This window comes from Theropithecus gelada, chromosome 2 (genome assembly GCF_003255815.1).
Source record: "Theropithecus gelada isolate Dixy chromosome 2, Tgel_1.0, whole genome shotgun sequence".
NCBI classification, from domain to species: domain Eukaryota; kingdom Metazoa; phylum Chordata; class Mammalia; order Primates; family Cercopithecidae; genus Theropithecus; species Theropithecus gelada.
The window spans coordinates 28,698,070-28,712,235 of NC_037669.1; the positions used below are offsets into that span (position 1 = coordinate 28,698,070).

Genomic DNA, 14,166 nt, shown 5'->3' on the forward strand with positions numbered 1-14,166 from the left:
CAGGCAACCTACAGAATAGGAGAAAATTTTTGCAATCTATCCATCTGACACAGGGCTAATATCCAGAATCTACAAAGAACTTAAACAAATTTACAAGAAAAAAACGACCCCATCAAGAAGTGGGTGAAGGATATGAACAGACACTTCTCAAAAGAAGACATTTATGTGGCCAACAAGCATATGAAAAAAAGCTCATCATCACTGGTTATTAGAGAAATGCAAATCGGAACCACAATGAGATACCATCTCATGCCAGTTAGAATGGCAATCATTAAAAAAGTCAGGAAACAACAGATACTAGAGAGGATGTGGAGAAATAGGAACACTTTTACACTGTTGGTGGGAGTGTAAATTAGTTCAACCATTGTGGAAGACAGTATGGCGATTCCCCGAGGGTCTAGAACCAGAAATACCATTTGACTCAGCAATCCCATTACTAGGTATATACCCAAAGGATTATAAATAATTCTACTATAAAGACACATACACAGGTATGTTTATTGCAGCACTGTTCACAATAGCAAAGACTTGGAACCAACCCAAATGCCCATCAGTGATAGACTGGATAAAGAAAATGTGGCAAATATACACCATGGAATACTCTGCCGTCATAAAAAAAGGATGTGTTCATGTCCTTTGCAGGGACATGGATGAAGTTAGAAACCATCATTCTCAGCAAACTAACACAGGAACAGAAAACCAAACACTGCATATTCTCACTTATAAATGGGAGTTGAACAACGAGAACGCATGGACACAGGGAGGGGAATATCACACATTGGGGCCTGTTGTAGGGTTGGGGGCTAGGGGAGGGATAGCATTAGGAGAAATACTTAATGTAGATGAAGGGTTGATGGGTGCAGCAAACCACCATGGCATGTGTATACCTATGTAACATACCTGCACATTCTGTGTATGTATCCCAGAACTTTAAAGTATAATAATTTTAAAAAAATAGCTATTATCAAAAAAAAAAGATATCAAATGTTGGCGATGATATAGAGAAAAGGGAACCCTTACATACTGTTGGTGGGAATGTAAATTAGGACAGCTATTATGGAAAACAGTATCGATGTTCCTCAAAAAATTAAAAATAGAACTACCATATGATCCAACAATCCTACTGGGTATAGTGGGAAAGGACATGAAGTCAAGTATCCTAAAGAGACATCTGCAATCCCATGTTCACTGCAACATTATTTACAGTTGCTAAGATATGACATCTATTTAAGTGTCCATAAAGGTTGAATGGATAAGGAAAATGTGTATATACACAATGAAATACTATTTAGTCATAAAAAAGAATGAAATCCTGTTATTTGTGACAACATGGATGACCCCGGAGGACATTATATTAAGTTAAATAAGCCAAATACTACCTGATCCCACACATGTGGAATCTAAAAGAGTTGGTCTCATAAAATTAATTAGTAGAACAGTGGTTACCAGAGACTAGGGAGGATAAATGGAAGGCGAGCATAGGGAGAGGTTGGTTAGTCAATGGATACAATTAGGAAGGATAAGTTCTGGCATTCTATTAGTAAGATTATTATAGTTAAGAGTAAAGTATTGTATATCTCAAAATGGCTAGAAGAGAGGATTTTGAATATTACCACCACAAAGAAATGACAAATGAGGTGATGATATGCCAATTACCCTTTGATCATTACACAGTGTATACATGTATGAAAACATCACATTTTACCCCTAAAAATGTACAATTATGTGTCCATCAAAAATAAAAATAAAGTGTTAAGTAATAGTGGTTCTCAAACAGAGCAGGACTGTTGACTCAGTACCCACCATTCTTTCATTTTTTTAAGACTTTACATGTAAAAAATTTGACACATATGTAAAAAATAGTATAATGAACCTCTTCAAACCCAGGAGCCAGCCTCAGCATTATCAACTTATTGTCAGCCTTGTTTTATGTCATTCCCTTTTTCCTCTCCACTGGAATATTTTAAAGCAAACCCCAGATATCATACAATTTATCCATTTATACTTTAGGCTATATCCTAAAAGATGAGGAACTCTTACTGGGTATAATCATAACACCATTGTCTTACCTAAGAAAATTGTAATTTTTAATATCCAGTTGGAATTTTTATTTCCCCAGTTGTTTAAAAAAATCTTTTTCTTACCTAGCAGGTACATAATGTTCTTTTCAGACGTTAAGACTCAAATGCCAATCCAATCTATCCATTGTAAAGTTCCCCATTAATTTTTCATATGATAGTTTTAGGATCATTACTTAGAGCTATGTTGCTGTTCCTCATTTTTTAAGTCCAGTAACAAATTGTTGTTGAACTCCTGCTTTATGCTTTATGCCAGTAGTAGGCCTGGCACGTAGTACATATTCAATAAATCTGCCCCCCTCTGTACTCCAGCCATCAAGGTATCTTTTCCAGATAGCTGCTAAAAAGGTCTAGATTTCCATAACCCCCTGGGAAGTATGGTAATACCCACAAGCATATCTGCAAATCACTATATCATATCTCCCAGGCCCATCCCACTTCCTCCTCCAACTCTCCTTTGGAGCTAAACATTAAGTCAGAATTTCATCAAGTATTACCTCCAATATAAAATATTTTCTATGGATAACTTTGGGTTCTGTGAAATTTCTGAGTATCAATATTGCCCACCAACATGGATAGCACTTCCTGAGAATCTCCTTTGCATAGTCCTATATGATTACAGTTGGGAGGGAACCTTAATGATTACTTTATACAACCTTCTCATTTTATAGTTTAGGAAATTGGTTTCCAAGGTTATTCAGCTAGGTAGAGAGAAATATGAGTAGAATCTATTTCTTTTCTGTCTTTGTCAAGCTTTTTTCAGTATATCTCATTGCCCTTTGTTTTTCTGATATTCGTATATTTCATTATCTGACATACATTGTTTCTAATGTGCTTTGTATCTTGAGTTCAGATGAGTGTCTCTCCCCCCCAAATTGCTGTATGAATTTAGATGATGTTCTAAATAAATATATAAATATGTGCAGGGTTTTTTGTTATTATTGTTTATTTTTTTTCTATTTTAGATGCAGCAGTTCTTAGGAAGACCCCTTGTGAAAGAATCTTTCTTTAGACCCATACTTACTGTTCCTCAAATGCCTGCAGTTTGTCCAGGAGTCGTCTCTGCAACTGGCCAACCTAGAGCCCCCCTGGTAAAAGCTTTCTTGGTGGAATAGATGTTAGTTAGTTTTTTTATTACTCTAGTGGGCTTCCTGAATGAGTATCTTCATTTTGTTCATTTATTTGATATGATAATGATGGGCCTGAATGAGTATCTTCATTTTGTTCATTTATTTGATATGGTAATGATGGTGGTGATGGCGATGAATGAATGCTTCCTGTGAAGCACTGTGCTCAGGGTGTTACATATATTATTTAACTGATACTAGCTTAGTTTTGGGATACAAAGATAAATATGTTTTTATACTACAGAATCCTTAAAATTATAGTATTACTTCTGAAACAGGCAACAATGAAGGGTAAATTGATATTTTTAATAGATTTTTTTGGCATGGTTGTTGGGAAGATTGAAAAGCAGAGAAGCCAAGTCACAACAAACTAAATTATAAATTTTATTTCCACACACGTACACACACATAGTAGGATAATGTTTCAACTGTATCTATACACAGACAATAAAAATAGCATCACCTTGGAAAGTAAACTGTAAAGTTATAAATCTTCCCAGCTACAAATAGCCAGATGAACTTTATCCAAACCGGAAGAAGGAAGAAATAAATTTGAAATTACCAGAATTATCAGTTGTAATCTTGGTGAAGGTAAACTTTTTTTTATTAAAGAAAAATCTTCCAAAAGAATGATGTTAAATGTAATTAATGAAAATTCTCTAATCTGGATTTTCCTATATTTAGGTGCAATTAATTGTTTCTTTTCTTTTCTGGTCCTCATATATTGCTAACAGTTTCCTTTTGAAATATATGGTCAGATGAACTCTGCTCATTATTGTCAAGGCTACCTGTCTATAAACAAATCTGTATATAGTCCTTAACATGCTAAATAAGTAACACATCTTTTTATTACCATGATATTACAGTGTTAACTCTTGCAATTTGCTTGCCCACCGTTCTTTAAGAAACTATGATAAAATTTTATTAAAAACATTAAAATACCTTAACCTCCTAATAAGATTACTTTCTGATTCCTGGGGTAAAGCTTGACATTGAAGCAAATTCAGATTTCTGGGAAATATTCTGCTTCTCCTCACTTACTAGGCTCTGTACAAATTATTACAATGACTATTAGTAGTTGCTAGTTTTTCACAAATAATAACCTAATACTTGAAAATAACCCATTAGAGCCTTACATAAAAGATACAATGTTCATAATTAGTAATCAGATGAGCACTCCAAAAATATTCACTTATTATATTATTTAATTAGAATCTTAAGAAGGAACTACCATAAAATATGGAGAAAACACGGTTTCATGGTTAAGTATCACAACAACTTCTGTACCACCTTTGTCTACAACGTTGATGAGACATTGGGCGGAGCAATTCTAGCAGTATTCCCATCTTTATTTGGTTGTTTGAAAATGTAACTTTACTTTCTTGTTATAAAGGTATGTATGCTAATCACAAAATGTGAATAATATAGAAATGTAAGCACATTAGAAAACAAAGTTACTGTGCAACTGAATCCCTAAGAAATAGTCACCACTTACGCATGGTAATTTATAGACCTTTCTCCGTGTATACATATGCATTTTAAATTTTTTAATATAAAAGGAAGTCATATCATACTGTGCCATAGACTTTTTAAAAAATATTTCATGCATATCTCTTATGCCCAGACATACAGTTCTATTTTTAAAAACTCGATTAGATGTGCCATAATTTATTCATTCCTCTATAGACATCAGGTTTTTTTCAGTTTTCACTGTTAAAAAAGAAACAGCAGTAAACAGCCTTCATGTTTTTGTACATGTGTGTAATTACTGAAGCAAGCATGTCCTATTTTAAAAATAAGTTTTAAATATTTATAAACAGTTAGAAATATTGTTTGTATTAGTTAACAGAAAAACCCTAAAAGGGATTGTGTATGTCAGTATTCTTCTTCATTCTATCCATTTTCTTTGTCCTATTTTAAAAATAAGTTTAAAATAGTTATAAACAATTAGAAATATTAATTAAGAGAAAAACTCTAAAAATTGAATGTGTATGCCAGTACTCTTCTTCATTGTACCCATGTTCTGAGGTATAGGAATGTAACTTCTTCATAATTAAACCTGATGGGCTATAACTCTCTGCCTTTTACAGATGACTGGCATAGCCTGGGCGCTGCCAGCGCCTGTGGGAGACGCTGTGCCTCCCAGTGCAGGTCTGGCGAGTGATCCCTCCGTGATGAATTGGGAGAGAATTACAGACAGGCTGAAAACTGCCTTTCCACAACAAACCAGGTATTTTAGTTTTTATTTACTGGTGGGTACAGATCATATTCTCCAGTTTTCATAGCCATAATTGTGGCAATGAAACATTTCAGCAAAACACAACAAACACAAAAAAAGTACAGATATTTCCTTACCTTGACCTTGGTAAGGAAAAAGAAATTTACTAAGAAGGGACAGTGTTCAGTGGTGAACCTCTTCATTTAAAAGTTACTAGTCTTAAATCATGAGAGAATTACTTTAAATTTAGGTTTGCTCATTTACTGAAAGTACAGCTAGATATAAACTTGCCCAATTTTAATGACACTAACTGCCATAATTAACCTATCTCCAAAGTGAATTTTAAGTTGATTGTATGCTATATAAGCCCAAACATCTTTAGGATTTAATTTCCTAATTTCCTTATTTTTGAGGGTCCTTATAGTTTCTTTGTTGGAGAACACACTAAAAATGCAAGAAATCATAACTTTACTGTGCTTTTCACAGTCTACCTTTAGTAGAAAGATACTTAATTATATTCCTACACAAATGAAGTTTCTTTTATCTCAACTCATATCTAAGGAAATAATTCTACTTTTCACAAGTATTTTTATTTGAATACAAACATTTAATATATATACTGGCACACTTCATTGTTAAATTATAATTTTATAAATTTCATAATAGTGAATAGATAATACAATAGAACTCTAGTACAGTTGTTATAAATATGTATAAAAACATTTTAAATCAAAGGTAGCTGCATAAGGCTGATGACATGACGCTTCATTTGGGAAACAAAAATATTTCATTCTACTTTGTCCCATCAAAAATGTAGATGCAAGCTTTGGGTCAGTGGATCTTGGGAGTTGAAAAGGAACATATCAATTAAAATAATTGTGGGTTCTTTCATTATATAATCAATGTGATTTTTAACCTTTGCTTTCCTGTTCTGTTTAATCTTTGTTTTCTGAGTTTTACAAAAGTACAACTATTAACACTGATAAGAGAGAAACCAATAGCAACATAGTTAAAAATAATGTTATCCTGAGCAAGAGACCACTTGAGAGATGGTATAAAGAAGCCAGTGCATAAATAAGTGGATAAACTTAATTTTCACCTAGTGAGCTCTCAAAAACAAAGTCTCTTTTTCGAAAGAAAATAAGTACTAAACTTTATCACTCATGAAAACATTAAGTATCGTTAATGAACACAATTAGGAGTTTTCATTTTGGTTCAAGATAAATGCAGATGGACCTGTGATCACTTTTTTAGATCAAAGACCTAAAGAGTCCTGTCTATATAATACACATCAATCATAATGATAGGATTTTATATCTCCTTTGGTGGGCACATCCTTAAAGGTACTAAGGAAAATCATTACTGCCCTTTCCTTTCCTTAATCTCTTCCAGAAAGGAGCTTACAGATTTCTTACGGAAACTGAAGGATGCTCATGGAAAGTCCTTGTCTGGACTGACATTTGATGAAATTGTTTGCAAGATTTCCCAGTTTATTGACCCCAAAAAGTCTCAGGTAAAATGCGAAAACAACCAAAAAACCTGTGTCTCTCTGCCCTTAACTCTAGTAGTTAACTGTTTTAATTATCTCCATAACCTGTTCGGCAAATCAGTAACTTGTAATCATATTAAATCATCTATTAACAGTAAATAACAGCTTCAACTTAACAAATGATATCAGAAGTCTTTTTGAAATGCCTATTACCTAATCATTCTAGAATAAAACTGACCTTGAAATTTGCTCTAGTTACTTTGAGTCTAAAGAGGGAGATATTTTCTAATTTTCTTGAAAGATTTATTTTAATTAAAAGAATGTATAGAGTTATTTTTGTTTTTACCTAGCTCTGAGTATATAAGTATTGCCACCATTTTCAAATCTGATTATTTACCCTTTTGCTAGTTCTTACTATACCCCATTCTGTGCTAATGTGTCAGCTCTTACTGTTTTAGGACAATTCTGAAAAAATAAACATTGTATTCTTATTTTCAGAGTCAAGGAAAATCAGTGTCAAATGTTAATTGTGTTTCACCTAGTCATTCTCCATCACAGCCTAATGCTGCCCAGCCCCCAAAACCAGCATGGAGGCCCCTCACTTCACAAGGTCCTGCCACATGGGAAGGAGCCAATAATCCAGTAAGACTGAAATTGTTGATTCTGAACACATTTAGATTTGGGAGAAAACAATGAGCTAAATTTAACATTTTCTGTATTTTCCCTAGGATGAGGAAGAGGAAGAAGAAGAGCCTTGTGTGATCTGTCATGAGAATCTGTCTCCAGAAAATCTTTCAGTTTTGCCTTGTGCTCACAAATTCCACACTCAGGTAACACTTTAAATTTTCCCATTAATCAGCTAAATGAGATTCATACTGCCTTACTTACTGTTGTATACAGGCATCATTATCCATTGTTATCTCACAAGTTCCACTGGGTATAACTGTGAGCTTTTGGGTACCACACAGAAACATTTATGCTTTTCCCATACATAACCATGGATTGCATTGTGCTCTGTCAGGTGGATCTCCATCCACCCTACCAAAGAAGGGGACAATGTTGAGAGTCAGATCGTACACAGTAGGCGGTTCCTTCTAACAGAACTGGGACAAATATTGATTGACGTGGTAATCTAGTGGCAGAACTAGCAACAGCACCACTTGAAATTGACATGCTATAAATACCACATAGTGTTCTTTGTCCATAATTAATGACAGCCCCCTTTCATAAAGCATAAGATTTATCAGTCTCTCCAGGCTCCTATATTTGCTTTTGAAAGATACTCAGGCTTGAGTTTTGATGTTAGAAAAATGTGAGGTTGGGCTGGGCGTGGTGGCCAACGCCTGTAATCCCAGCACTTTAGGAGGCTGAGGCGGGCGGATCACGAGGTCAGGAGATTGAGACCATCCTGGCTAACACGGTGAAACCTCATCTCTACTAAAAATACAGAAACAAAGTTAGCCGGGCATGGCGGCAGATGCCTGTAGTCCCAGCTACTCGGGAGGCTGAGGTGGGAGAGTGGTGTGAACCCAGGAGATGGAGCTTGCAGTGAGCCGAGATTGGGCCACTGCACTCCAGCCTGGGTGACAGAGCGAGACTCCATCTCAAAAAAAAGAAAAAAATGTGAGGTTGTCATGTCTTTTGTTGATTCTTGGCATTTATATAAATTCTGGTGTTACTGCCACACAGTTGCTATTGATATATAATTCAGGACCCAAGTCCTCTGTTGCAGAGATGTAATTTGACACAGGAAAGGTAGTCATAGAAAAGAAAGGCTTTTCAGGGAAGTGAATAATAGCCAGTTCAGTCAAGCCATGTTTGTAAGACATCATTTCAAAGATATGATTTGTGGTAAGTGGTACAGAATTATATTTTGTATTTGCTCTAATATGAAGATACATCCACAAAATGTCTAATCCCAAAAGTTTTCTAGGAAAGATCCTTAGCCATTGACTTTCCCCTTTGAAGTTTATAAGGTTCTGACAATTTAGGAAATACATGTTTAACAAAATGTATGCTACTCTTTGCCATTGCCCATGAGTAGAAAGCATATAATTCATTCAGGTTATTTTTTATGACTATAGTTAGTGGGCCTATTATATATAGTGCTTATTATTAATCCTCTCTCATCTGACCTGGCCCTCCATTATTTATATAGGTAAAAATGATTTATTTTTGGAGAGTCAGTATGTAAGCAAGTGACTTAACAGATAGTTCATAGCCGAAAATGACTGTCATTATCACCGAAGAAAACAATCTGAGAAGTGTATTCATGATCTAGGGATTTTAACTGCAAACACCATAAGCATTTCATATCAGGTACTAGTGACTTTTGTATGATTAGTTATGACTTTTTCTGAATTATAAATGAGAATAGTATATAGTAAACCAAAGAAAGAATATAGCAAGTTTCTCCAATTTCCTTGTCAGGAAGAATTGCTAGTCAACTTGAAAATTGGGGTTGAAGGAAGAATTTCTAGTAGAATAAACTAACTAAAAGGTATTGTGCAGTACCCACCTATTTTGTTCAGGAAACCACAGGGAAGGTGCCATGGTTGCAGCAATTAGCTTGACAATCCACAGGGTAAGGCTTTAAAGATCCACCAGAAGACATGTTGGTTGATAACCCTGATGCATAGAGTGACAACTGCCTCTGCTAGGCTAACTCTGAGAGACTGACATAAATCTTTTTGCTCCTTAGTGCATTAGACCATGGTTGATGCAACAGGGGACATGTCCTACCTGCAGACTCCACGTTTTGCTACCAGAAGAATACCCCGGTCACCCCAGTCGGCAGTTGCCCAAGATCTGATACAAGGTCAGGAGTGTAAATGCAAAGGAAGCTCAGTTTTCTTTTATTATGAGCTGCTTGTCTGAGTGGTGTAAAGCTGTGTGCTCTTCATTATAGTGCTAAAGAAGCCAGCTAATTTTATCAAAGCAGCAGCCAAAGAAGTCAGGACAAATCTTCAGGACTTGTGAAATGAACTGAAAGAGCTTGAAGCAGATGGAATTTTAATAGTTATACTATATTTGCTCTTATCTTAGTAGGTTTTTTCTTGTAATGGAAACGTAACTGTTAGTATATTTCTTAGTATGTTTTTCTTGTCTTTTTAAATTCTTATTTCACTCATCCTTTACTCTCCCCTCAAGTATTCTACACTTTAATTTTCCTGAAATAAATTTAAGCAAGAGAAAAAGGGAAATAGTAAAGAGGTAGGAAAATCCCACAGAAATTTGTGTTCCTTCTAACTTTTAAAACTACCTAAAAAATATAATTGATTTAAGTTTTACCTCAATATTCCCCATTCTTTTATATCCCCTTAAATAGGTACCCATGAAGAGATTATGAGCTACTTGAAGGTGGAGACCATACAGTGGTGTGTTGGAGCTGGCTTATAATGGCTTATGAGTGACAATCATTAGTTTGAGGGATTTTATGAGCCAGTTGTCAAGTTGTTGCTAGCTTGAAATCTGCCACAATTGGAGCATTTACACCATAGAAATTGGTAAATGCTGTAAGTGAAGACCTACCTTTCCCTCAAGAGCTAGTTGTTAAACCTTTACCAGCATACTGCTGGACATTGTCTAAAACTTCTCTGTGTTCTCAGTGTCTTGCCCAGTAGATACAGGATAAATATTGCCAGAATCAGATACCAGGAAGTAGTAAGAAAAGGAGTTAATATGCAAACTAAATCACTCGCTCAATTGAATAATTGAGATCTTCTGTTCATTTGTTTCTTGGACCTTAATCATTTGCATTTTGGAGAAAATTTTTTCTGCTTTAAAAGTCTGTAATTTCACTTTCTTGTGTCGGGGAGAGGGAAAAACTCTTTGTCTATGGTTGCTTTTTGTGATGAAGTGAATACCCAATGGGCTAAGTTGCATATCTAAAGCTTGTCACTAAGAATTTTCATTTTTAGCGGTCAAAAACCTATTTTGACAATAGTGTTGTGTGAATGCTGTAAGTGTTGTATATATCTCTGGTTTCAGAATTAAAAGAATTCAGAGTTACCTTGTGAGATAAATGTTCTTTGCTTCATATTCACAGTTTCACTTTCATTTAATTTATGGGGAAGAATAAATGTTTCCTGACTCAGAAACAATTTCGCCTGTATACTTCAGTGCAAATATATTTTGAAGTTACTTTTAAATCTTTATTTAAAACCTCTGTTTCTGTAACTGTTAAACGTATTCTTCTGTAATGAGAATAGACTGGAACATGTGAGGGAAAAATATCAAAAAAAGATGGCAGTCATCTAGGCATGTAAAATGCCAAGAATGTCTTAGAATTGCACAATTTAGAATTTATAGAGCCTTTAATCACCTTGTCTAGCACCTTGTATTAGTGCATTTTCATGCTGCTGATAAAGACATACCTAAGACTGGGCAATTTACAAAAGAAAGAGGTTTAATGGACTTACAGTTCCACATGACTGGGGAGGCCTCACAATCATGGTGGAAGGCAAAGAGGAGCAAGTCACAAGGCAACAGAGTTGTGCAGGGAAACTCCCATTTTTAAAACCATCAGATCTGGTAAGACTTACTATCCCAAGAACAGCATGGGAAAAACCTGCGCCCTTGATTAAATTATTTCCCACCAGGTCCCTCCCACAACATGGAATTATGGGAGCTACAAGATGAGATTTGGTGGAGACACAGAACCAAACCATATCACACCTTAAGGTCATGGTCATTTAGCTAGTTATCTTGTAAAACCAATGTTTCTTAGTTCATATTTACAACTGCAATTTCACTTTCATTTATAAAAGAATAAATGTTTCTTAATTGAACAACTATTTTATCTGTGTATTTCATTATAAGCATATTCTGAAACGACTTGAAATCTTTACTTCAAATGTATCTTTCTGCTTAATTGGGCTTAAACTTTTTCTTCTGTTTTGAGAAACGTTAGGAAAATGGGAAGGAAAATATCCAAGAAGACAGTTATATAGACTTATAAAGTGCCACGATTGTTTTGGAATAACAATGCCAAAGTTCATTGGACCCTTAGTGACATATAATTCATTCTTTTATTTTACAGGTATGTTGTACCTAGTGTCACATGGCCAGATAGTAGCTAGGCCAGTCTTAGTACTTGAGGGTTCTGATGCCTCATCACATGCTTTCTCCACAAACTCATGCTGTAATGGGATATTGGTATTGACTTGCCCTGCTTAGCTCCAAGGATGGGGCCGGAGAACTTAATGCAATAGTTGGTATATAGGGAGAATATAGTAGAACAGTGTCCCAGAAAGTTATATTTAGTTCTTTAGGTGCTGAAGGTAATGGGATTATAGTTTTTGATGTATACTTTAACAGTAAAGACAATTGCAGGGGTCATTCTACCACACAGAGTGATCACTGTCATGCCTGTGCCTACTGAGGGATGATCCAGAACACTCTATCCTGCTGAGAAATCCAGTGAGGACCAGAAAGCTCTTAAAGTGGAAATATTTCCATCAAAAACAATCTGAAAGTATCCAGTAATATCACTGCAGCTGCTGTTAGATGATATGTCATAGATTTTCCTTCATATTTATTGTCCCTGTATATAACATTTTATAGCTTCTATAGGACACCTTCAAATGTGTTTAGTACCTCATTTGATCCATGAATAACTCTGAGGTGAGTGTTATTATGCTTATTTTACAAATGATGAATCTGAGACTCAAGTAAGAGGGAAATAATCTGTCCAAAGTCATAGGTACAAAGTGGCATTCTGAGATTTGATTGGAGTCCCTTAGCTGGTATTCTCTTCATAGTTGCAGCCTCACTTTGGGTTGACTTTGTGCACACGAGAAATATAGTCTTTTCCTTTTAAATAAATTTTGTGATAAATTTTATTTTATGATTAATTCAGGGAAGGTAGGCTTATGTTTTACCAGATTCAAAGTTAGCAAGAACCACCTGCAATTATAAAATACTCCTGGAATACCTTATCTGTGAGCCTCTCAGATAAGAATTCTAGGATCACAGTAATGTGGGACTATTCTGGTTTATACCCAGATAAAAACAACAAATGAATACTAATTTATTATAAAGATATATAGTTTGATTTTCTTGAGTTGGCAGTTTTCAGTAACTACTGCAGATTTGAACATGCTACTTAACAGAACTAATGGACTCTTGTTCTTAATTTTGTATCCTCGACCACCATCACATTACACATGGTGTATTTATAACAACGCATATTCCAAGAAGCTGTCTGGGAATCTCCATTTGCAGTAAGTACCACAGGTATTCTGATGCACATTAAAATTTGAAAACAACTGCTATAGTAAAAAGCAGATTTCTCACTCAGATCTAGGTTTAGATTTTTGAATTCCATATCTAGTATATTGTATGATCATGAAGACATTACTTTTCTCAACCAGTTTCTTTTCTGGAAAATGGATAAAATGCTACTTGCCTGACTGTTGTCATTTTAAATGAACTTTTATTATTTTTCTTTCTCAAAGTAGCAAACGAAATTTCCATTAGTCATTCAGTCTGTTTACACTTACTCCTTGATCATAAAATTATGAAAGGTTATCTTCAACTATCCTTATTAAAGCAGAGAGAGGAAAATATAACCAGTAGTCCAACTTCTATTTTCACATGGCCCCCAAAATGTTGAGTGTTAAGTTTTATTGCATAAAAATATCATACCCTCATAACATTTGCTTGATCCATTTAAACTACATGAACTTTAATAATTTGTGATACTGCCTAGCAAGGTTGAACAAACTGATAATGATCTAGGAGACTGAAAGTTTTGAAGATACGTAGGAAAGATACCTCCATTTGAAAGGCAAGGACATTAAAGAAGTGATTTGCCCACTTTTCGATGGGGTTGTTTGTTTTTTTCTTGTAAATTTGTTTGAGTTCTTTGTAGGTTCTGGATAAAGGATATGAACAGACAGTTCTCAAAAGAAGACATTCATACAGCCAACAGACACATGAAAAAATGCTCATCATCACTGGCCATCAGAGAAATGCAAATCAAAACCACAATGAGATACCATCTCACACCAGTTAGAATGGCAATCATTAAAAAGTCAGGAAACAACAGGTGCTGGAGCGGATGTGGAGAAATAGGAACACTTTTACACTGTTGGTGGGACTGTAAACTAGTTCAACCATTGCGGAAGACAGTGTGGTGATTCCTCAAGGATCTAGAACTAGAAGTACCATATGACCCAGCCATCCCATTACTGGGTATATACCCAAAGGATTATAAATCATGCTGCTATAAAGACACATGCACACGTATGT

The 14,166-nt window shown here is 35.1% G+C and overlaps 1 protein-coding gene across 2 annotated transcripts in view; it reads left to right on the plus strand.

Annotated features, from left to right (window-relative positions):
* The window catches only part of DZIP3 (DAZ interacting zinc finger protein 3), a 97,110-nt gene extending 86,098 nt beyond the window's left edge, over positions 1–11,012 (plus strand). The window contains exons 27-33 of one of the 2 annotated variants that reach the window (XM_025375905.1): positions 3,044–3,169; positions 5,296–5,435; positions 6,816–6,936; positions 7,411–7,554; positions 7,641–7,742; positions 9,614–9,730; positions 10,241–11,012. In XM_025375905.1, the coding sequence (XP_025231690.1) occupies positions 3,044–3,169; positions 5,296–5,435; positions 6,816–6,936; positions 7,411–7,554; positions 7,641–7,742; positions 9,614–9,724 (744 nt within the window). In that variant the 3' untranslated portion in view covers positions 9,725–9,730; positions 10,241–11,012. Of the gene's footprint in view, positions 1–3,043; positions 3,170–5,295; positions 5,436–6,815; positions 6,937–7,410; positions 7,555–7,640; positions 7,743–9,613 lie in introns of both variants that reach the window. The other variant, XM_025375906.1, reaches the window with a different exon arrangement.
* The last annotated feature ends 3,154 nt before the right edge of the window (positions 11,013–14,166 follow it).